Genomic DNA, 19,850 nt, shown 5'->3' with positions numbered 1-19,850 from the left:
CAGTTGCCGCAACGACATTCAAATTATGGCGAAAGATGATATCGCTGAAAAACGACTTACGAAATAAAGGGAAAGAGAATGCGCCAGGAAGTTGCGAGATGCAGTCGACTTAAGCTTGTGGATCACCCTCCACCCAGGTTTGGAGTGTGCCCATCACTCCACAGACCAAGCCGCCTGTGTGCCGACTTATCCGGCTTCGCCCTGCACCTACGGCATCTTTGAGACGAAGCGAGGGAGGATTCAGGTACCCGTCTTGTGGGCATCTGCAATGGGTGGTAAGCTTTGCTTTTAAGTTTTTGAGTGGGTTTGAATGTGAAGTGGCGATGGAGGTGATTGAAGGTGAGAGTCGGGTTGCATCATAGGGCGATATACCGCGAGTGCACATTCAAAGTATACATTAGAGGAAGCCTACCCATCTGATCACACATAAAACTGTAACAGAATATTGGTACACAATCCAATATTCTGTTACAGTTTTATGTGTGATCAGATGGGTAGGCGGGATACTCATCAAATTTGGAGAACTATTTCAGTGATACCTAAGGCAGCTTACATTCAGAGATAAAAATGCTAAACATTAGAGGAAGCTGCCGACGACGCTTGCTTGGAAAAACAAATACTATTATTACATGTAAAAGGCGAGTTCGCCCGTTTTGTCCACTCCATTAACGCCAGATCATAGCAATCCGAACCACGTTTTCCTAATATCCCACACCCACTTCGCCGGGGAAGCTAGCCCAGAATTCCTGTGTCGCATTGATCATCATAGCCTCTAACTCTTCATTCGTCAAGGCGAATGATTCGAACGAGTCAAGGTTGAAGGTCTCGTCGGCTTCCAACGGGGGCACCGCTGGAGGCGTGTTCCACGAGAAGTTTGATGAGTAGCTGTTGGGTGTGGGCGCTGCGGCAGGCATGGGGCTTGTAGCGGGCAAGGGGCTTCTAACGGGTGGGTTGGTAAGGTTGGCGATCATGGGTTTGCGCTGGTCGTTGTGCTGTTGTGAAGGGGACCTGCTGGAAGCGATGTCTCGAGCATCAGCTGGCTTTTGTACAGGCGAGGGCTGCAACGCGCCGTAGTCGATCATGGCATGTCGCAAGGCTCGTCGTTCTTCGGGTGATGCCGGGCCGTCCTGGCCAAGTATCGAGCGGTAGTACGCTTGCATGCGCCTGATGGTATCATACTGGGGCTGTCAGCGTGCGTTTTCTAGATCTCTTGAGTTACTCACCCAGGTCTCTGCCATGGGCCATTGTGTCTTCATCTCCTTCAGGAAGTTGCAACCCTGGATGACGCTCTTGCGCGCCTTCTCCCGCCAGCGAGGATCGTCATCACCACTCGGGAAGTTGAAGCTATACAACATTGCGCCGACTGCAGTGTAGATGGTGAAGCCGATCCACGGCACTAAGCCTCTCAGGAAGTAGACGCCAAAAGTGCGCATCTCCTCGAGCATGTCTAGGACCATGACGGAGTCTTTGAACAGCTCCTTGCGCGAAGTCTTCTCCCACTTCTTCCACATGTCACGGTGTTCGTCGTAGGAGTTGGGCGTCTCTTCGGGGTTCGCCCCGTTCTGTTGCGGTCCCAGGACGGGCAGGTAGGCGCGATGCAGGAACATGTAGCTCATGAAATGTATGCAATGCATGTAGCAATACGCTTGGCCTTGCTCGACCGCATTGTGGCTGTGGAGGGTGAAGAGGTCGTACTGCAGGCGCTGCGGGAGCGAGGCCTTCCAGCCTTCGAGTTCGTATATGAGCTGCTGGAACTGCGACGAGGAGGCCCATGGCAGTTCGCTCTTGAGGTCTTCAGAGCACGCCCAGCGCGCGACCTTGCCCCAGATGTTGGCAGCGCGCATACTATAGCCGATGATGCCAATCTCTCCTACTGGCAGGGCTACTGGCGGCATGCGCTGTGTGTTGTCTAGCTGCGGTGTGCACACAGGCTCCCCGAAGACGAAGTCCTCGCGCTCGCAGGGCAGCTGAATCTTCATATCGGCGTGTGTCAACGATCGCTTGCGCCCCTTGCCGCCACTGAGCAGCGAGTCCATGAGGAAGCAGGTCCAGGCAGTCCGTCGGCGCACTTCAGCCTCGATGAACTCCTCGCGCGTCGGCACGCGGTTTCGCGGTATGCCCGTCTCGCGCGTCAGGTCCATGACTTCGACGAGGCGTATGGCCATGCCCAGGTATATCCACGCCCGCCTTCCATTGCCGGCGCCCCAGTCATGGCCCGTCAACATCAACAGGGCTTGGACGCGGCTTATCGAGGGCGTCTCGAGGTCCTGCTGCAGGATCTGGCGGGCGTGGGCGGCATAGGCGTTGCTGGCCTCAGTCTGCGACCGGAAGGGCGAGGGCGGCTCCTTGACGAATCTACGTCATGTTAGATGTGCGACTGCCTGCGCTGTGGGTGCTCGCATACCTGATGGCCAGTGCCAGGATCGCCCAGGCCATCCATGGCTCGAGGGTGCGGTCGCGGATCCGGCGCAGCAGCGTCGGCGTGTGGTGGAAGCTCCACTTGTAGCTGCATCTGAGGTAGCTGTTCTTGACCTCGTCCGTCAGCAGCTCAAAGGGATCGAGGCCGTCGAGCAGCGCGGATGCCGCATTCGGCGACGCGTGCTGTGCCGCCTGGGTGCCGGTCGGCAGATGTGCGTCATGGCGGCCCTGACGGGGCGCTACAACCGTCGTACTCGAGTTGGCTGGTGTCGGCGTGTCTCCAGCGTCTCCTGCGTCTTCAGAGGGCCGTGGTCGCTTGGGCTTGCGGTGTATCGCGCTGGTTCCTGGCGCTATCGTCTGTCAACACGCGCACTATAGGGGACGGCAGGAGCTTCGACGCACCTGGGAACTCGCACCGATCGGCGCGCCCGCACTGCTTGCACCTGTCGCACGGCGGCCGGTCTTCGTGGATGCACTTCTGTTTGGCGGACCTGCAGGACACACACGCCACGGGATTGCGCATGGTCGCGATGCCTTCCAATGTTGGAGAGGCCAAACATCGACGGGTGAGGGACGACCCTGCCTCGGTCGCTCTTCCCCGTCGCGATCTGCTCTCCGCATCCCGTGCCTGCCCAACATTTGCGCTAGGGCGGCCATCGCCGAGCCCGCAGATACATGAACCTTGTTCGTATTTCTTTTTGTTTTTATCACGAATGATCTATTTCACAATGTCTGTTTTCTCGTCGCTACCTCTGTGCACCCTGGCTTCAAGTATGTCTTGCCTTGGTGAAGCAAACATTCGGCATGAAATATCCCCAGGAAGGAACGATCCTCGGCATACACCCAGGAAGTAGTCGCGACAACATCGTCACAGCCACCACCTGGGCATGCGATACAGTGCTCATAGATCTGGCCTGTTGCCTATGAGGAAACCTCAGCAAGCTATCCCCTTTGCGGTTTGCTATCAAGACAGTCGTCATATCTTGTTTCCCTCCAGCGTCTCCCATTCCAAAGTCAATTCCTCTACTCCCATTTTATCGAGTACATTTTATAACTCAGGTCATCTTCGTAGCTGCTGTCCCTATGTCTCAGCACTGTAGACTAGACCTTGGCCCCGTCTTCACTAGATTCTCATTCTTCACCTATGCTGACTCCAGCTGAAGAGCTACCGTATACGCAGAGCAGGAGATTATGAACCATCGTGACGCCTCTCATTCACCAGTCAGTCTCTGTCGCCCTTGTGCTGGTCTTTCAGCCACGTCTTTGTTCAACACGCATTCACTTTGCACGGACCCAACCACCACGTGTAGCTATCGTTCTTCCCTTCACTACCACAATCTATTCGTAATACTCACTCGATTCCTGATTTGGGCTTAGTGGCGTGTACAATAGCCCGTACTCAACCCCTGCTTGACTACACGAACTTGATCCGACATCCACTTAACAAATTTCGCTTTCCAAGTCCTACTTTTATTTCGACAACACGCCTACTGGCGACAGGATAACGACAGCGACTCCATCGAGATATTGCTAACCCCCAAACGCAATGGCTCACTCCTCGGCCGCCAACGGCCCTGGCTACCAAACATACGCAGTTCCTCTGGCAGACGGAAAGAGGAAGCGGGCTACTGCGGACAGCCAGTCAGAACCGGTGAGCCACTTATCTTCAGATACTTTCCTTCTGAACTGATGCAGATGTCTAGGCTGAACCCAATGCGACTCCCAGCACAGCGCATCTAAAGAGGAGTCGCCCCAACGAAAATGAGTACAACGCCAAGTACATGGCTGAGATGTGCTTCAGCGCGTACAAGGCGCGCTTACACACCGCCGGCTACTCGCAGTATACTTCCGACGTTGCGAACGACTGGCGAGAGGATCTTGTCGAGTTGTTCAGCCACGCGGCGTTGAAAGGAACCATGAAGCAGAATGCCGCGGCTCGTCATGTCATCCCTCGTCTGACAACTCTCATCCCTCAAAAGAACCAAAAGAAGGGCGCGCTTGTGAAGGACTTTGCGAAGCACTACGAGACTGTGCGAAATGACATGATAGTCATCGACAGAGTCATGGGAAATGGCTTCAAGGTCAACGAACAATCCATCGTCGAAGTACGCGAGTGTCTCAACGGCCTACACTATATTCTCGCCAAAGGAGAGCAATGGCGCAACGTCATGCCTTACACACCGCTGCCAATGTACCGGCTTCGAGCCCTCCGCGACCTGATAAAGTACTCACGACCGCACCACCTCCTCGGCGATCTGGTCACCAACATTGAAGAAATGGAAGGTTGGCTCAGCCCGCCACCTGCGAGCTTTAGCTTCCCAACTGGGCCGATCGACGAGACGATAGAGGCGTTGCAGAAAGCAACCGAGGACAAGATTGCGAGGACCAGCATTGGCCCCGACGCACAGCAGATGGCAGAATACCGAGCGCAAAAGGCGGAAGCCCTACGTCTGCAGAAAGAGGAACAGGCCCGTCAACAAGAGAAGGAACGACTTGGCGAAGTCCAGCGAGTTCAAGCAGAGCGAGATCAGCTGAAGCAACAGATCAAGTCGCTCGAGATGACCGCCGCAAAGGAACGCGCTCAAGAGAGTGTGAAGAAGGTCGGGGAAGCTGCAGCAACAGCTCAACGCGAGAAATCGTACCAAGATCAGATCGCGCAACAAACAACTGAGATCAACAAGCTCAAAACCGACATAGTCAACCTGTCTGCTAAGCCGGCAGCGCAAAATAAGCCCGAAGCCACTACGACATCGTCACTTCCAGTCACTGCAGGACAGACTGGCACTCCAATGAACTCTTCTTTCAGTAGCAATCAGACTGCCAACAGTAGCTTCTACCAGCCAAAGAGCTCTCTAGGCACTTCCTTCGGAAGCTCTATAAATGGTGGGTCGTATGGGCAGCTCGGTTCATTCGGCCAAGTTTCACATCATCCTACGCCGAAAGACGACGACGTTCAAATGACGGACGCTCTACGGGTTGATAGCTCGCAGCAACACCCTGGCTTTGGTCCGTTCGATCCTTCCACGATAATTACACGCGGTGTGGGCCAGTCAAACCCCTTCAATGCTCGCATCACCAACGGCGCTCCCTCACAACCCTTCGGAATGTCAGCCGGCGACAGCAACTTCAAGTCGGCTTGCCCAGCATACAAGAAAGGGACCTGTACATTAGGCAGGAGTTGCAAGCTACCCCACACCGCATGCAAGTTCTGGTTGAGCGGTAGTTGCAGATTCGGTGGGAGATGTAAACACAGCCACGATCCTTTCTTCCTGACAGAAGCCGCATCAAAAGGCCAGTCAAAACAATTTCCACGGGCTGACCAAATGGTCATTGATCCTGTCGTTGCACCAGGATCCAGTAACTTCTCCCAAGCGAACCCCTTTTCCAGTCATCTACCGGGTGGTTCAGATCCTTTCGGTGGGCAGATGAAGGGGAATGGGCGTTCTACCTTGCAACCTAAGCAGCAAGACCAGACTTTTGGCTTTCACACTAGCAACAGCAAGAACCCGTTCAGCCCCGCCCCACCACCAGCGCCAGCAGTGCGCAAACCGACACTTGCTGAACGAGTAACAAGGGGTGACCAACCCACCTCTTTTGATAACCAAACGCCATTTGGCTACCATCTCCCACCATCTGGCCCTCGAGGAAACCGTTCACTCGCCGACAGGATAACAAAGAACGATCAACCCATGCCACATCAACCTCAACATCAGCCTTCTACCATTCGCATCGAACAATCCCTAGAGGACATCATCAATGCATCTGGATCGCGCAGGAACGAAAAACAGGCAAAGCCGCTCCAGTCAGAGACTCTCTGTAGGTGGCAAAAGACCTCGCCAGCCGGATGCACGAATACTACTTGTGGCTATAAACACGATCCGCCGAAGACAATGAGTACCAAGGCTGGGAGGGTGGGCGGTGCGCGGGGTTTGAGGAATCCGTTTAGTCAGATTGGTGATATACTTAGGGGAAATCGGTAGGCGGGAGGCTACGTTGGAGAGTTTGACGTTTGGAAGTCGTCATGAAGTATAGGTAATGGGAAGACAACGAGTTTATCTTGATGTGTCTGGGTCTCATCGACTGCTGCGTATTCTTTATGCTAAGTCGTCATATACTCTACTCTAGGCTCCTACTCGGATGTAGGTTCTTCCCCCGTCTATGCCGACCGCACCAGTGCTCCGAGATACGACTCTATTCACCAATGGTGTTTCGACTTCAACCTGAAACACGCCTCACAGCTTCTATACTAGGATTTTTGCCTCTCGAACAGCCTCCGCTACGTCAAGTGCGGTCTCCGACACTGTTCTGGAGCCGCTGGACAAAGCGCCACTAGATACGAGTTTTCGGACTTGATCACGGACAAAGCCGGGACTCACCCCGTGACCTTTGTAGCCACCAACTCTTTGTTGTAGCACTTCTAGCTATCAACCAGCGTCGAGGCACATCCTATGATCGTGACATTGTGTCAGAACCCTGAAGACTGCGCCTGCATCCCAATACCTTCCATCAACCAAAGAGCCCAACATACGATAAACAATATGGGAATGACAAACATGTCGAACACATCAAATCCCACCAGTGCAGGATGCCATATAGACATCATAAACCACATCCAAGCCATCCAACAAAACTGGTTCATCCACCCCTCGACCTCAGAAGAACCCATTCTCCCAGCCTCACTCCTCGCCGGCGTGCCCATCAACTGCCTTCCGGCCCCAATTATCCAAGCCATCCACGAACTCTCCACCCTAACAATCGGCCAACGAGACCGAGCGCACAACTTACTAAACACCTACTTCCAAGCGCGTATCCGCGAAGGCTCATACAGTGGCAAGTCCCAAAAGATCTTCGCCATCTTGGAAATCAGCGATGTGAAAAAAGCATGTGAAAGTCTACGAAGGATGAGCCGAGGACGCGAAATGCAAGGGCCCGTTCCAATCAAAGAAGATGAAACGAGGAAGAGGAAGTACTCGATTAGACAGGAGATTGCAGACGAAGAAGACGAAGACGCACAAAGACTAGCGAAACGACTGAAAGAAGAACTATGCGTAATCTCCGAAGACGACAACACCACTACCAACAATAACGAGGAGCCAAGCACGCCAATCTGCATCAACTTCGACGATATACCCACGCCACCAGATTCACAAGCAACGATAACAGCAACACTTCCTTCCACGACCACCACACCCCAGACGCAGCGCCGCTCTCGGCCCCCTCCCATTGTCATTGCCGAGATACCCACGCCTACAGCTACATCGCCTGGTATTGTCCCACCGTTCTCTTCTTTCACGCCCTTGTTTAATAGCCTGGCTCGGGAGTTTGGCGGAGATCCGGATACGCCGTGTCCGGTACGACAGAACACTTACGAACCCCCACAATCAGATCTCCTTAACATTGCGGATGACGGTTACGGTCACGACAAACTCACCAGCAACGATAATAATGCAAACGGCACTCTCTTCGAGTCATACATGCGCGATACATATCCAGCGCCGAGGATAGATCCTCGTGTCCAGGCAGGGCAGAGAGCAACGCATGAGTTTAACGTGAGGAGGATGGAGGTGATTGAGGCGCAGAGAGTGTTTGAGGAGGCGAGGAGGAGGTTTGGAGAGGCGAAGCGGAGGATGGAAAGCGTGAGAGGAGGGGCGGTGTGGCGGTGATAGTAAGAGTGAGATTGGAGATAGGAAGGTTGGAGATTGTTGCTCGGATGGAGATACGTTCGTGGGGGTTTTAGAGTAGATATACACTAGGTACGCTGCATTTAGCATCAATCAATTGAAGTCTTAAACAGAATGTTTGGCGCTTACTTGTACCAGTCAGAACGCCGAACCCAAAGTCTCAATGAACAGAATTTCTTAATTCCACCATTATTACAAACAGGATGACTGCCCTGCCCGCAACCCCCATCACACCTCACCACTTCTCCTCCTAATATCCCCCAACTCAACATCATCCTCATCCATCTCAACCGCACAACCGTCATCCTCCCCGTTCGCCTTGTTCACCTCATCATCACTACTATCCACAATAACAGGTGTAGCAACCCCCGAGTCCACAGCCCCCGGCGTCGTACACGCACTGCCCCCCGTCTTCTTCGCTTTGAGTCCATACACAGTATTAAGTTCCTTCCGCATCTTGTACTCCTTCTCACCCCAGGTGAGACAAAACCCGATTCCCGCTAGAACCGCGAAAACAATCCACACGCATTTCAGACTCTGGGTAAAGGCATTGATTATCTCGGCTTTGATGGTAGGGGAAGTGGCTTGCGTGGCGATGAAAGAAGCCGTAGCGCGTTGGTATGCCTGACCATTTTCCAGTTTCGCGCGAGCAGTTGCAGAGGAGATGGTGGGGAGTAGGGAAGCGAAACGGACGTTGAAGATGGCACCGGGGATGGCGACACCGAAGAGGGAGCCCGTGCCGCGGAGGAAGGCCCAAGAGCCTGCGCTTGCGCCCGTTGTCGATTCGGGAAGTTTGACTTGTACGGCGGGAAGCATGGTGCTGATGACTATCCCGAGACCAGCTGCGGTGATGAGCTGGAGGGAGAGCCACACACCAATGGAGGACTTGGCGTTGAGCAGTGTGCAGAGGCCTAGGCCGAGGGTTGTCAAAGCGAAGCCGATGATGTGCATGGGTTTGTATTTGCCCCAGTAGCTGAGTAAGGGCCCGCCAACTGCGGCGAGGACGACGATAACGAGGGTCGTGGGCATCACTTCTAGACCTGACTGTGTGGGCGAGGAGCCCTTGACTGCTTGAAAGAAAGGCGGGAGGTAGAATTGGAAACCGTAAGTTATGAAGCCGTGCATGGTTGTCAATGCGAAAGCGATGTTTGTCGTGCGGTTCGAGAAGACGTGCGGTGGCATGATGGGGTATTTGCAGTAAGAGCAGCGTTCCCAAAAACCGAAGCCGATGAGACCCAGGATACCGAAGACCATGGGTATGACGACAGAGAAGTGAGACCAGGGCTTCGGTGCGCCGCCTGTGCTGAGGGAGACAAGAAGCATCAGAACTGAACCAGTGAGCATGCCGCTTCCTACGTAATCCACTTTCTTCAGCTCTTGTTGAAGCGTTGTTTCTGGTGTAGTGTTACTTCCACCGACATTTAGCCAGCGCCAGATGACGACCAAAGAGATGGCGCAGACGGGTATGTTGATGAGGAAACACCATCGCCAGCCGTGTTCAGCGAAGACTCCTCCGAGGAGTGGACCGAGTGTTGTGCCAGCGGCGAAAGCAACGTGCTTGATCGCCAAATACGGACCTCTCTTTCTCAATGGCACGATATCGCAGAGAATCATCTCGGCGAACAGATCAATTCCACCGGTTCCCAGACCTTGGACAATGCGTCCAGCGATGAGCACTGCGCCGCTCTGAGCGCCACCACAAATAGCCGATCCCACTGCGAAGACGGCAACAGCAGTCATCATAGGAGTTTTCCTTCCCCACATGTCTCCGAACTGAGAGTATAGAGGCTGGAAGATGGTGCTCGCGAGGAGGAACGCGGTCGCAACCCAGGAGAATTTGGTGCCGAGATCCAATGCCTCCGAGATCGTAGGGAGGGCGGTGTTGGTTACACTTCCCTCGAGAGCGGAGAGGAGTAATGGGATGCATATGGCAACGAATGATCGCCAAAAGCCCTCCGATCGCTTCCATTTGGCTGAGGGTGTCTGAGAGGGGAGGGAAGGAGGAAGCGTAGGGCGACTGAGGCGGCGAGAGAGCGTATTGTTGAAGACTTGGGGCTGAGTAAGTGGTGTACTTCCCAAGTCCTGTTCTTCAATGACGAAGTCGACTTTGCGCTCCGTTGCAGGTGGTGTCGTACCCATTGTAGAGTCGGATGAAGACATCTTCGAAGAAGAGTGAACGTTCCTCCGGTGCTCCTGAAAAGGACTGATGAGTGAGAATAGCGATATGTTAAAGGAGACCCTGTTTAGTAAAAATTTCTCTCAACAAAGAAAAATAACTCTTCCACTTTGCGATCGTGGTAGCGAGTCCACGTAGCTTCCAGATATTCACACAGCTCAGCTCACACCGTGGCGCTGACCATGTTATATACCTCTCTTGTCCGTCAACAGGCCCAACATATCCATACTACCCACTAGATAAACGAAGCATCTGTGATAGTACGTTGCATTACGAATGTGTTGTCGTGTTCGCGCATGGTGAGGATGCGGTACCGCGGTAGGAGAACCCTCTTTACATCTCGCCCAAACGGCGAGGGCGAATGAGCTCGTATGCGAGGCGGCGACCCTGACATATCTCGCTGCAGGAACGCGCAACTTAGCGGCGCCTTCTTGTTGACAAAAATCTGTTGTTGTCAACTCCGATCGTTACGGATGCGTAGCCAGAGAAGGCGGGCTCATGCCGCGTGTGATCCACTGGTAACTCATTGGTGATCTCCAGCCACACCCATGATTTGGCCTGAAATGCTTCAAATTACTGTTCCGCGCGGTTCTTGCATATCTGAAGGCTGGAGGCGTGGATTATGCACCTTGGAAGATAGGGCTGCGTCCCGGGGTGACTCGGTGCATAGTCCGCGAGAAATACTGACTGTCTCTGCAGTCCCAGACTCTTCGAACGCCTCGATTCGGTATGGCGTGCTGCTCTCTTGGGAGGCGCTGATGGCGCTCGTGTTCAGCTGACGTATACAGTACATCACCCAGCCTTGAACGCCACAGCGACGCATTCGCGCCGCATGACATCGACTATGCAGGTGCGCGGTTCCAACTCACCTCCAGCACGGATCCACAAGCTCAAACCCTGGCAACTGCATCCTCTTCAGATTCGGACAGCTTCTCAACAGCAAACTCGCAATGCGCGTCGAATCACTCCCATCCCTAACCTAGAACATGAGCGCGCTCCGTCAGTAAACCATCTCACACGCTCTCCATGCAAAGAGACGACTCACCTCCTCAACCCAAACCTCCCAATCGCTCTTCCTAACAAAGCACTCCACATTCCCCCTAATCACCGCATCCAAATCCAGCCCCTCACACTTCGGCCACGGATCTAGATTCCCGCCATACGCATGAACCACGGAAAAAGAACGGACTAGCTGGCGATGGGGTGGAGACGTCCAGAAGAGGAGGGCGAGGGGACGCAGGTACTTGAAGTCGGCGCCGTAGAGCGTGATGTGCGTGTAGAGGTGGGCTGTTGCGAGGCGGTTTAGGTGGCGGGAGACGAGGGTGAGGGTGTGGAGTGTGGTTCTAGAGGGGAGGTGGGAGAGGATTAGATCGAGGAGTTCGTCGGGGAGGGATTCGAGGGTTGACAGTTGCATGGTGTGTGAGCGAGAGGGGGTTTGGGGTTGGAGTTGGGTTGTGGTTTGGGTGCACATTTGGAGGTAATAGTGATGACGACTTCGATAATAACGATGTTGTTAGATAGGCAAGAAGAGGTTGCTGTTATGGAACTGCGCAATAATTACAAAGGAATACCTAGGGACGTAGACAGGTAAAACCAAAAACATGCAGAGTAAGAACGCACGCGATATACATGACGATGAGCACTGGCGTGGAGCTATGGATATATCCCATGTCATTTGGCATAAGCCAAGACAAGGGTCCATTCAGGTACAATGCACACGGCAGTTGCGATGTCGCGATCGTCTTCGGATATATCAGTCCTCTTTACCCCGCCCCCACCACTGCTACGTACTTCGGCAATTGCGAAGTTCAGGGCATGGTGACAGACTAGAAAATGATAGTAAAAGAAGTTATGTTGTTCATAAAATCTATGTCATGCGTAGCGTATCTCACACTACAACCATGTCTACGCATCTAACCTGTTATCGGCTATAACATCTACTTGAACTCCTTCATAAACTCCTCGTGGAACTTGACAATACGCCCTGTCCAGTCGGTTCCAGGAGCAAGGAAAGTGGTCCTGAAATGCAGCGTGCCTTCCTTCTGTCCGAAGCCTGTGCCAGCAACAACGCAAACACCTGTGGCGTCGAGCATGCGGAAGCAGTAGAACTCGTCGGGCGCGCGACCTTCCTTCTTGGCTTGTTGTACGGCCTTTTCTGGGAGGTGGATGGTGGGGAAAAGGTACATGGAGCCCTAATGTTTGGGTTAGCTATGCGATGTGTAGTTGGCGTGGAATACGTACCTGTGGCTCGTTGCACTCGACACCCTCCATCTGCTTGAACGCCTCGTACAAAGCGTACGCGCGCTTCTTCAATCCGTGGAAGATGCCGTCGTACTCCTCCTTGTAGAGCTCGTAGCTTGGCTCGCCCTCCTTTGGTGGGTTGACCATCATCTCCACGATACACTGGCCCAGGACTGGCGGGCACAATTGGATAGAGATGAACTTGTAGACCTCCTGCGCGACCTCCGGGTCAAAGCCGATAAGCTCAAAGTAGCCACCTCGGTGACCACACTCTCCGACCATGCCCTTGGAAATTGAGTGCAGAGAAGCCAGCTCGAGGTGGTCGTACTGGCCGGGTGACTCCTTTTGCAGGTCGCGTAGAGCCTTCTTGAAGGAGATGAACTCGCCAATGAAGACGTTGGTCTGGTAGACCTCGTCGGCGATGACGACGAGACCCTTCTCGGCGGCGAACTTGAGTACAGCCTTGATGTCTTCGGCGGGCAGCGACGCGCCAGTGGGGTTACCCGGGTTGATGACGCAGATAGCCTTGACATCTGTGCCCTCCTTAACAGCCCTCTCGTATGCAGTCGCAATTGAGTCGAGTGATGTGCCCCATGCTTGGTCTTCGTTGAGGTAGTATGGCACGCAGCGGGCGTCGAGGACGGAAAGGGTCGCGGTGTAGAGAGGGTACTGAGGGATTGGGACCATGATACCGGTCTCGGGCTTCGCGCAGATGGTGTGGAGGAGGGTGTTCACGCCTGACGAGGCGCCGTTGCTGAGGTAGATGTCCTCGAACTTTGCTGGGTAGCCATCGCGACCTGTCTCTGTCAGTCCAGTTCTCGTAATTGTATAGTGGGACACTCACGCTCAATGTACTCTGCGACGCTCTGCCTGATGCCTGGCGCACCCTGACTCTGACTGTATGCGCCTACGCTCTTGACCTCCTTCAGCAGCTTCCTTGCGCGGTCAAGCACATCCGACTTGTATCCCAGGCTCTTGAGCAGGACATCCTCGTGCTCCAACAGGCCGGGGTTCTCGAGTATACTCGCGACCTGCCTGAAGAATGTGATTGGCTTTTGGTCTAGTTGTTGAGGGTTTCCGATGTTGGCCGCGATGACAGTGTCAAAGGGAAGGTCCTTGCCCTCGCCCTTTGCCAGCTTGGCGCGGTACTCTTCCGACTTGACGGCTAGTTCACCGCGGACGGCATACTTGGCTGCCTTGACGTGCGGGTTGATGTTGCCAATCTGCAACACCTTCTGCGGTGCCTTGGACATGATGCCTCGACTATGGGGAAGGTGCGACGGGGGGTTGTAGAGTTGGGTCGTTACGCGTCCAGCGAGGAACGGAGATGGGGTTTGAGGGGTGGAGGAGGTGAAGGGTCTATACAGGACTAAGGTGGTGAGCACACGTCCAGACTATAACTTAGCTCAGGCGAAAAGTGTATCTCTCAGCGCTACTCAATCCCGCGACGTACTCGAAACACGTATATGATGTGCGTCAATGGCTGGTCTATATTTTTTATGCTGCGTCGCGTGGTGCCCCACTACTCGTAGGGTAGAGCCACTACGATGCTGCCCCTCGGTGGCTCGGCGCGTTGCGGATATGCCAATCTCTTACGCTTTACTCGTCGCATGCACAAAGGAGCAGTGGGATCAAATACCTCTAGAGCCCACGCTGCCACCAAGGCGTCGACGGGCCATGGCTGGAGGGCGTAGTGAACAGGCGCATTTCAGAGCCGATGACGGCGACATGTCGATGGACCCTGATTGATGCTTATCGGCGGCTGCTCGAGGTGATGACCCCACCCACGCGGGTCTCAACCAAGAGCTTGGGTTGGAGCTTGTTACGAACGATGTGATGTAAACGTGGGCGTAGAAATAACTTCGAAGACACGGGACGCCGCGTGGGTATGTTGTACGATTGAAGGGAGCATTGCTTTTGTGTTATCTCACCGCACCTTCATAATACGCTCGTTGAGCCGCACCTGCATCACGGAGATATCGGAGCTAGACCCGCGCGCGAATATGGCAATGCCACCCGGGAAGCCACAGCAGGAAAGCGCAGACGGTCATGGTATGCTTTTGCTTTCATTCAACGGTCTTTGCGCTGATATGTCTAAGTCTACAATGCCTCAAGATCATTACACGTCCACCTCATCGTGACAGTCTAGCCGCGCTCACTGCCCCTCAGCCTGACGGCTTGACCGTACTTCTGCAGCTTGGTAATGAGCTGGTCACCCTGCTTGACTACGTCTGCGTACTGCTTATTCTTGTCGTCGGGTCGGTTGGTCTCGATGATGCCCTTGACGCGGTCGATGGTGCAGGGTATGCGGTCGGCGGCGATAAATCGAGCGAGGTCCCTAGTTGTTGTTAGTCAAAGATGCTGGAACGGGAAAGATGGATATCACTCACTTGTCAAGGAAGTCCACGGTGACGCCAAAGTCCTTGGCCATGCTCTCTAGGCCGACGACCCTGTACGACTGGAGGAGTTGCTGGTATCCCCGTAGGCGCATCTCCCTCACGTACCAGCCACGGTGCTCGTACATGTAGCGGTCCTGGCTGAGGAAGTTGGTCTCAACTTCACCGAGCGCGCCGAAGAAGGTCTTGTAGTCACCCTCGTACAGGCTCTTGACGAGCTTCGACAGTGGTGTGAAGTCAACTGGCACTTCCTTCTCTTGTTGTCCGCCGAGGGTGGTGAGGTTAACGAGGGTAGGCACTGGTGTTGCTGTCGAGCCTGACGCATCTGCCATCTCCTCGTCGCCTGCTGTTGGTCCTGCCGATGCCTGGCCAGTGATTGCCGAGAGTTTCTCTTCTGAGGTTCCGACAATGGCCTTGATCTCAGGCGCGTCCACAACCTTGGACTTGAAGTCGACACGCTTGAGTGACACGGAACCGGCGAGAATGGCGTAGACGACGAGACTTGAGTAGCTGCATAGTTCGTAGCTGGTGAACGTGGACAAGCTGTCGAGCAGTAGCGGGGCGGCCTGCGAGTGTGATCGGACGGTGAGGTAGTGTAGACCAGTGTATGCCTTCAAACGGTTGCGGCGATCCCAGTCACCACCGCTCTCTACCAATGCGCTTGCCCGGTCAATCGACTTCTTGGCCAATATTCTGTCGCCGAAGAAGAGCGCAACGCGTATTATGGCGAGGACGAGGTCGATCTTGGTGCCTAGGATGCCTGTCTTCTCGAAGATAGCCTCGTAGCTGGCGATGGCTTTGTCCTGAATCTTTGTTAGTCCTGTCATCTGATGATATATACTGCTCTGCACACCTTGTCGCCTATGCGGTTGTAGAGCTCTGCGCGCTTGCCCCTCGCAGCCTGTACTTCGGTCTCGCCTGCCTTCTCTTCGGCCTCTTCCTCCTCCTTCTGTATCGCCTCGAGCTCCTTCTCGCTCTCCGCCTTGAGGCTCTCATAGAGTTTCTCGTCCCACGACAGCGGAACTTCTAATGAGGGCGTGCGTGTGGCGAGCATGGTCGCTAAGCTGGTAGACGGTCTCCGGTTCTTGTTTGGCTGGTCTGCGCTGCCCTCGCCCTGTGCATTCAGGACGCCGTCTACCGGGTGGGCGAGGTACCGGTAGAGCGGCGCCATCTTGTTCTCGGTGATGGCATCTTGGACCGACTTGAGGGCGGATTGCTTGGCTTGTTTGGAGGCGGAGGGATTGGTGAGCTGGAAGATGTTCTGTGACAGCTGGAGGTCGGGGTACTTGGCGAATTGCGGATCACCCATCTTGGAGTTTGCTTTGCGGTGTGAGGGGATGGGCGGTGGTGGGTGGTGGTAAAGGTGGACGGGGCGTGACCGTGTGCGATGTTGCTATGATGAATGATGCCCGCCGCTCGACTTCCGCCGACGTAGTAAAGCTCGCGCACGGACAGCCTTTGAGACCAGCGGAAACTAGAACTGCAGAAGCTACCTCACTCGCTCCTCCTATCTTCTCAGTCTCTCTTTCTGTTTTCAGTAGAGATTCAATTTCTTGTTTCCACATCAATACAGTCCCTGAAGAATCTCAGCCGAGCCACTGCAAACTACCTATCCTCATCCAACGCGTCGGACTTGGAGCCGGCCTTCAGACGCGTACCACCAAACTTCACAACATGGCGAACAACGACCAAGGCAGAAAGCGTGCGCGCTCACCCTCGAGATCGCCATCACGGTCACCACCCCGTCAGCGAAAGCGCCCCGGAGCCGGTGCCCGAGTGTCAGCCGCCGACCGCGAAGCCGCCCGAAAGCGTGCGCAAGCGAGAGAAGAAGAGGCGGCGAGGAGGGCCCAGCAGGAAGCCGCGCAGAGAGGTGTGCACGATGTCGTCAAGCAGCATTACAACGCCGTCCCGGAGCGAGGCCGCGAATGGCGCAACACAGACAGCAAGATCAAGGGCCTGCGCAGCTTCAACAACTGGGTCAAATCGTCCATCATTCAGAAATTCATCGGCGACGAGCGCAATATCAAGGTTCTCGATGTCGGATGCGGAAAGGGCGGAGATCTGGGCAAGTGGGAGAAGTCGAGGAAGGTGGAGCTATACGTTGGATGCGATCCCGCAGATGTGTCGATCAAGCAGGCCAAGGACAGATTCGCCCAGATGCAGAGGAAGAACCGGCGCTTGTTTCACGGCGAGTTCTACGCCAAAGACTGCTTCGGAGAGTGGCTAGGCGACATACCCATCATCAAGGAAGTTGGCATCGATCCCGGAGCCGGCGGCGGCAATGCTATGAGCCAGCGCTGGGGCGGCGGTGGTTGGGACATGGTCACCATGATGTTCTGCATGCACTACGCTTTCGAGAGCGAGTCGAAGGCAAGAGGCATGCTACGAAACGTCGCAGGTGCGCTGAAGAAAGGTGGACGCTTCATTGGCTGCATACCCAACTCGGACGTGCTGTCGCAAAAGGTCATTGAGCACCACAAGGCTAAAGGCACCGCACCGCCTGACGTTGACGGCGCCGATGACGACGACGACCGCCCCGCATTCGCAAGTGACGACGAAGACGACTGGGACCCGGAGAAGAGTCTTGATAGCCCCAAGCCCGCCGATACCGAGCACGCGAACGACGACAAGCCAGACGAATCGAAGAACAAGGAGAAGGAGAAGGAGAAGGAGAAGGCACAGGACGAACAAGAGGACGGCGAAGTAGAGGACGAGGGCTTCGGCTTCGGCAACAGCATCTACAGCGTCAAGTTTCCAGGCAAGACACCTTCCGATGGCACGTTCCGTCCTCCCTTTGGTTGGAAGTACTCATACTGGCTCACTGAAGCTGTTGAAGCACCCGAGTACGTCGTTCCCTGGGAAGCTTTCCGAGCGCTGGCAGAAGACTTCAACCTCGAGCTGCAGTACCGCAAGCCCTTCAGAGAGGTCTGGGAGGAGCAAAAGGACGATCCTATCCTGGGTCCTCTCAGTGAGGTCATGAAGGTCAGGGATCGCTCGACTGGCCGACTCCTGACTTCGGAAGAAGAGTTGGAAGCGGCAGACTTTTATCATGCATTCTGTTTCTACAAGGTTTAGATGGGCAGCATTATCGGCGTCTGGGATCTGGCAGGAATGCCTGGGGTGATGATGGAAAAGTCATCTTCAACGTGTATTATATTTTCATATGGCAGGACAGACCAGGTCTGTGAATCAGATTCGAAGGGCTCCCTGATGTTCATACGGGATGTGATAGCCAAACAGGTTCATTGAAATTCTACCTTACACGAATATTGTCCCCCGTGCTCCTGGTATTTACTAGTCGGCTGCAACGAGTCGCAATAACAATGAAACATAGCAAAGGACTATCCAGATACGCGTGATGGAAGTTCAAGCTATCTTGTAGAGAGAAGGTATCAATAGAAAAAAAAAACCTAAATGTAGCCAACATTCACATGCCACCAGTAACCAAATACGCGCGCCCCAGATCACGTTGCCCGTGACGCAGGCGGATCGAGTTGCCGAGGTCGGTCGCGTTTTCCCCGGCAAACGGGGCGTGGCATGGCATCAGATCCAAAGCCCGAACTCCCTGCGCTTCCGCAACCCATCTCCGCATTCCACTACCAACGCCCCCCATACGTTCCTTCCTTACTCGAATTCACCTATCTCGAGAGCAAGCGCGCGCCCTAGTACGACGGAAAATTAATCACGACGATTCGAAGCTGGACTTCTCCCCTTCGCGATACATACTAAGCGTATTCGTGGGCAGCGACGAAGCCGATAAGATGGTTGCTGATGCTTTGGTTTACCACCCGACGGTGTCGCATTATTTGAAGTTTGTTGCGACGACTGGTATGCTTCCTCTTCTCGTATCCTCCATACCCACTATTCAATCCGTCTATCCCGCGTCATCCCATTTCACCTCCGAAACCCCCGTCTCACCACCCCGTATCATACATCTAACGTGCACATTCCTCACTAACCCTTCCTTTCAGTCGGACGCGACAAAGTTCTCCGCACCCTCCAATACTTCTCCCGCTTCCTCGCCTGGTACCTGTACCGCACCAACCGACCCGCGTCGGCCATCGCCCCGTATGAAGCGACCAAGAAGACCTTCGGCGCGACGCGCAAGTTGATGCGCGTGGGCAAGTTCGTCGAGCACTTCCGCGCCGCGGCCGTAGCCAGCGATGCCAAGAGCATGGATCCCGTGCTGAGGTTCACAGCCGTAGGAAGACAGTTGGGATATGCATTCTACATGCTCTGTGACAATGCTTGCGTGGTGAGTCCTCCCACCTCAACAACACAAAACACAACAGATCCAGAAACTAACAAAACCCCCAGCTCGACGCAACATCCATCCGCAAATCCTCCTTCGCCCCGCGTCTCCTCCGCGAAGGCTACCGCGCCTGGTTCGCCGGCATCTCCTTCTCCATCGCCTCGGGCCTCTACCAATACTACAACCTGCTCCAGCACTCCAAGACCATCACTCAGTCCTCGGACCCGGAGAAGGTGGTGGAGACGAAGAAGTTGCAGAAGGAGCTTAATGCTGTTAAAGTGCAGTTGGTTAGCGATATTTGCGATATCACTATTCCGAGCAGTGCGCTGGGCTGGGTTGATTTGGATGATGGCATTGTGGGCTTGGCGGGTACGACGAGTTCGCTGCTGGGGGTTTGGGGGCAGTGGAGGAAGACTGCTTAGGTGTGATGAAGTGCGCGGGGTTTGTGGGGTGGGAGAGGAGAGGTGGGGAAGATGTGTTGGAGGTTGGATGTACGGGATATCTTCAAGTTACTGTCTGCGTTGTTCGGTTCGATTTGCTCAATACTCCTGTTCTCTGCATAATGCCATTATTCGAGACGCATGTGCCCCTCTTTCTTTGCTGTTCCTTGATTGCAACTGTCAGTCTTCATCGTTTCCCCCCTAAGCACCTGGGATGTTCACATGAAATCTGCGTTTCCATCATCA

General features: G+C 54.4%; 7 protein-coding genes across 7 annotated transcripts; 3 read left to right on the top strand and 4 right to left on the bottom strand.

Moving 5' to 3' along the window:
- Positions 1-701: 701 nt before the first annotated feature.
- Positions 702-2,941, bottom strand: J4E87_000480 (uncharacterized protein; the record flags this gene model as incomplete). Its single annotated transcript, XM_049372137.1, has 4 exons — positions 702-1,178; positions 1,224-2,355; positions 2,405-2,768; positions 2,821-2,941. 4 exons carry the CDS (start codon positions 2,939-2,941, stop codon positions 702-704), a joined length of 2,094 nt encoding a protein of 697 aa, XP_049238271.1.
- Positions 2,942-3,964: 1,023 nt separating this feature from the next.
- J4E87_000479 (uncharacterized protein) lies at positions 3,965-8,081 on the top strand (the record flags this gene model as incomplete). The annotated part of the gene is made up of 3 exons (XM_049372136.1): positions 3,965-4,069; positions 4,122-5,580; positions 7,015-8,081. 3 exons carry the CDS (start codon positions 3,965-3,967, stop codon positions 8,079-8,081), a joined length of 2,631 nt encoding a protein of 876 aa, XP_049238270.1.
- A 246-nt stretch (positions 8,082-8,327) lies between these two features.
- J4E87_000478 (uncharacterized protein) lies at positions 8,328-10,238 on the bottom strand (the record flags this gene model as incomplete). The annotated part of the gene is made up of 1 exon (XM_049372135.1): positions 8,328-10,238. The coding sequence occupies one exon, from the start codon at positions 10,236-10,238 to the stop codon at positions 8,328-8,330; it is 1,911 nt and encodes a 636-aa protein (XP_049238269.1).
- A 1,974-nt stretch (positions 10,239-12,212) lies between these two features.
- On the bottom strand, positions 12,213-13,769 carry J4E87_000477 (uncharacterized protein; the record flags this gene model as incomplete). Its single annotated transcript, XM_049372134.1, has 3 exons — positions 12,213-12,467; positions 12,517-13,313; positions 13,361-13,769. The coding sequence occupies 3 exons, from the start codon at positions 13,767-13,769 to the stop codon at positions 12,213-12,215; spliced, it is 1,461 nt and encodes a 486-aa protein (XP_049238268.1).
- Positions 13,770-14,661: 892 nt separating this feature from the next.
- On the bottom strand, positions 14,662-16,221 carry J4E87_000476 (uncharacterized protein; the record flags this gene model as incomplete). The annotated part of the gene is made up of 3 exons (XM_049372133.1): positions 14,662-14,854; positions 14,907-15,715; positions 15,766-16,221. 3 exons carry the CDS (start codon positions 16,219-16,221, stop codon positions 14,662-14,664), a joined length of 1,458 nt encoding a protein of 485 aa, XP_049238267.1.
- A 365-nt stretch (positions 16,222-16,586) lies between these two features.
- J4E87_000475 (uncharacterized protein) lies at positions 16,587-17,987 on the top strand (the record flags this gene model as incomplete). Its single annotated transcript, XM_049372132.1, has 1 exon — positions 16,587-17,987. One exon carries the CDS (start codon positions 16,587-16,589, stop codon positions 17,985-17,987), a length of 1,401 nt encoding a protein of 466 aa, XP_049238266.1.
- A 686-nt stretch (positions 17,988-18,673) lies between these two features.
- Positions 18,674-19,586, top strand: J4E87_000474 (uncharacterized protein; the record flags this gene model as incomplete). The annotated part of the gene is made up of 3 exons (XM_049372131.1): positions 18,674-18,740; positions 18,884-19,167; positions 19,230-19,586. 3 exons carry the CDS (start codon positions 18,674-18,676, stop codon positions 19,584-19,586), a joined length of 708 nt encoding a protein of 235 aa, XP_049238265.1.
- Between the last annotated feature and the right edge of the window lie 264 nt (positions 19,587-19,850).

This window comes from Alternaria ethzedia (assembly GCF_023757985.1).
Source record: "Alternaria ethzedia strain BMP 0044 chromosome Unknown scaffold_1, whole genome shotgun sequence".
In the NCBI taxonomy this organism is placed as follows: Eukaryota; Fungi; Ascomycota; class Dothideomycetes; order Pleosporales; family Pleosporaceae; genus Alternaria; species Alternaria ethzedia.
The sequence above is the reverse complement of the archived record's forward strand: the minus strand, read 5'-3'. Positions and strand labels throughout refer to the sequence as shown.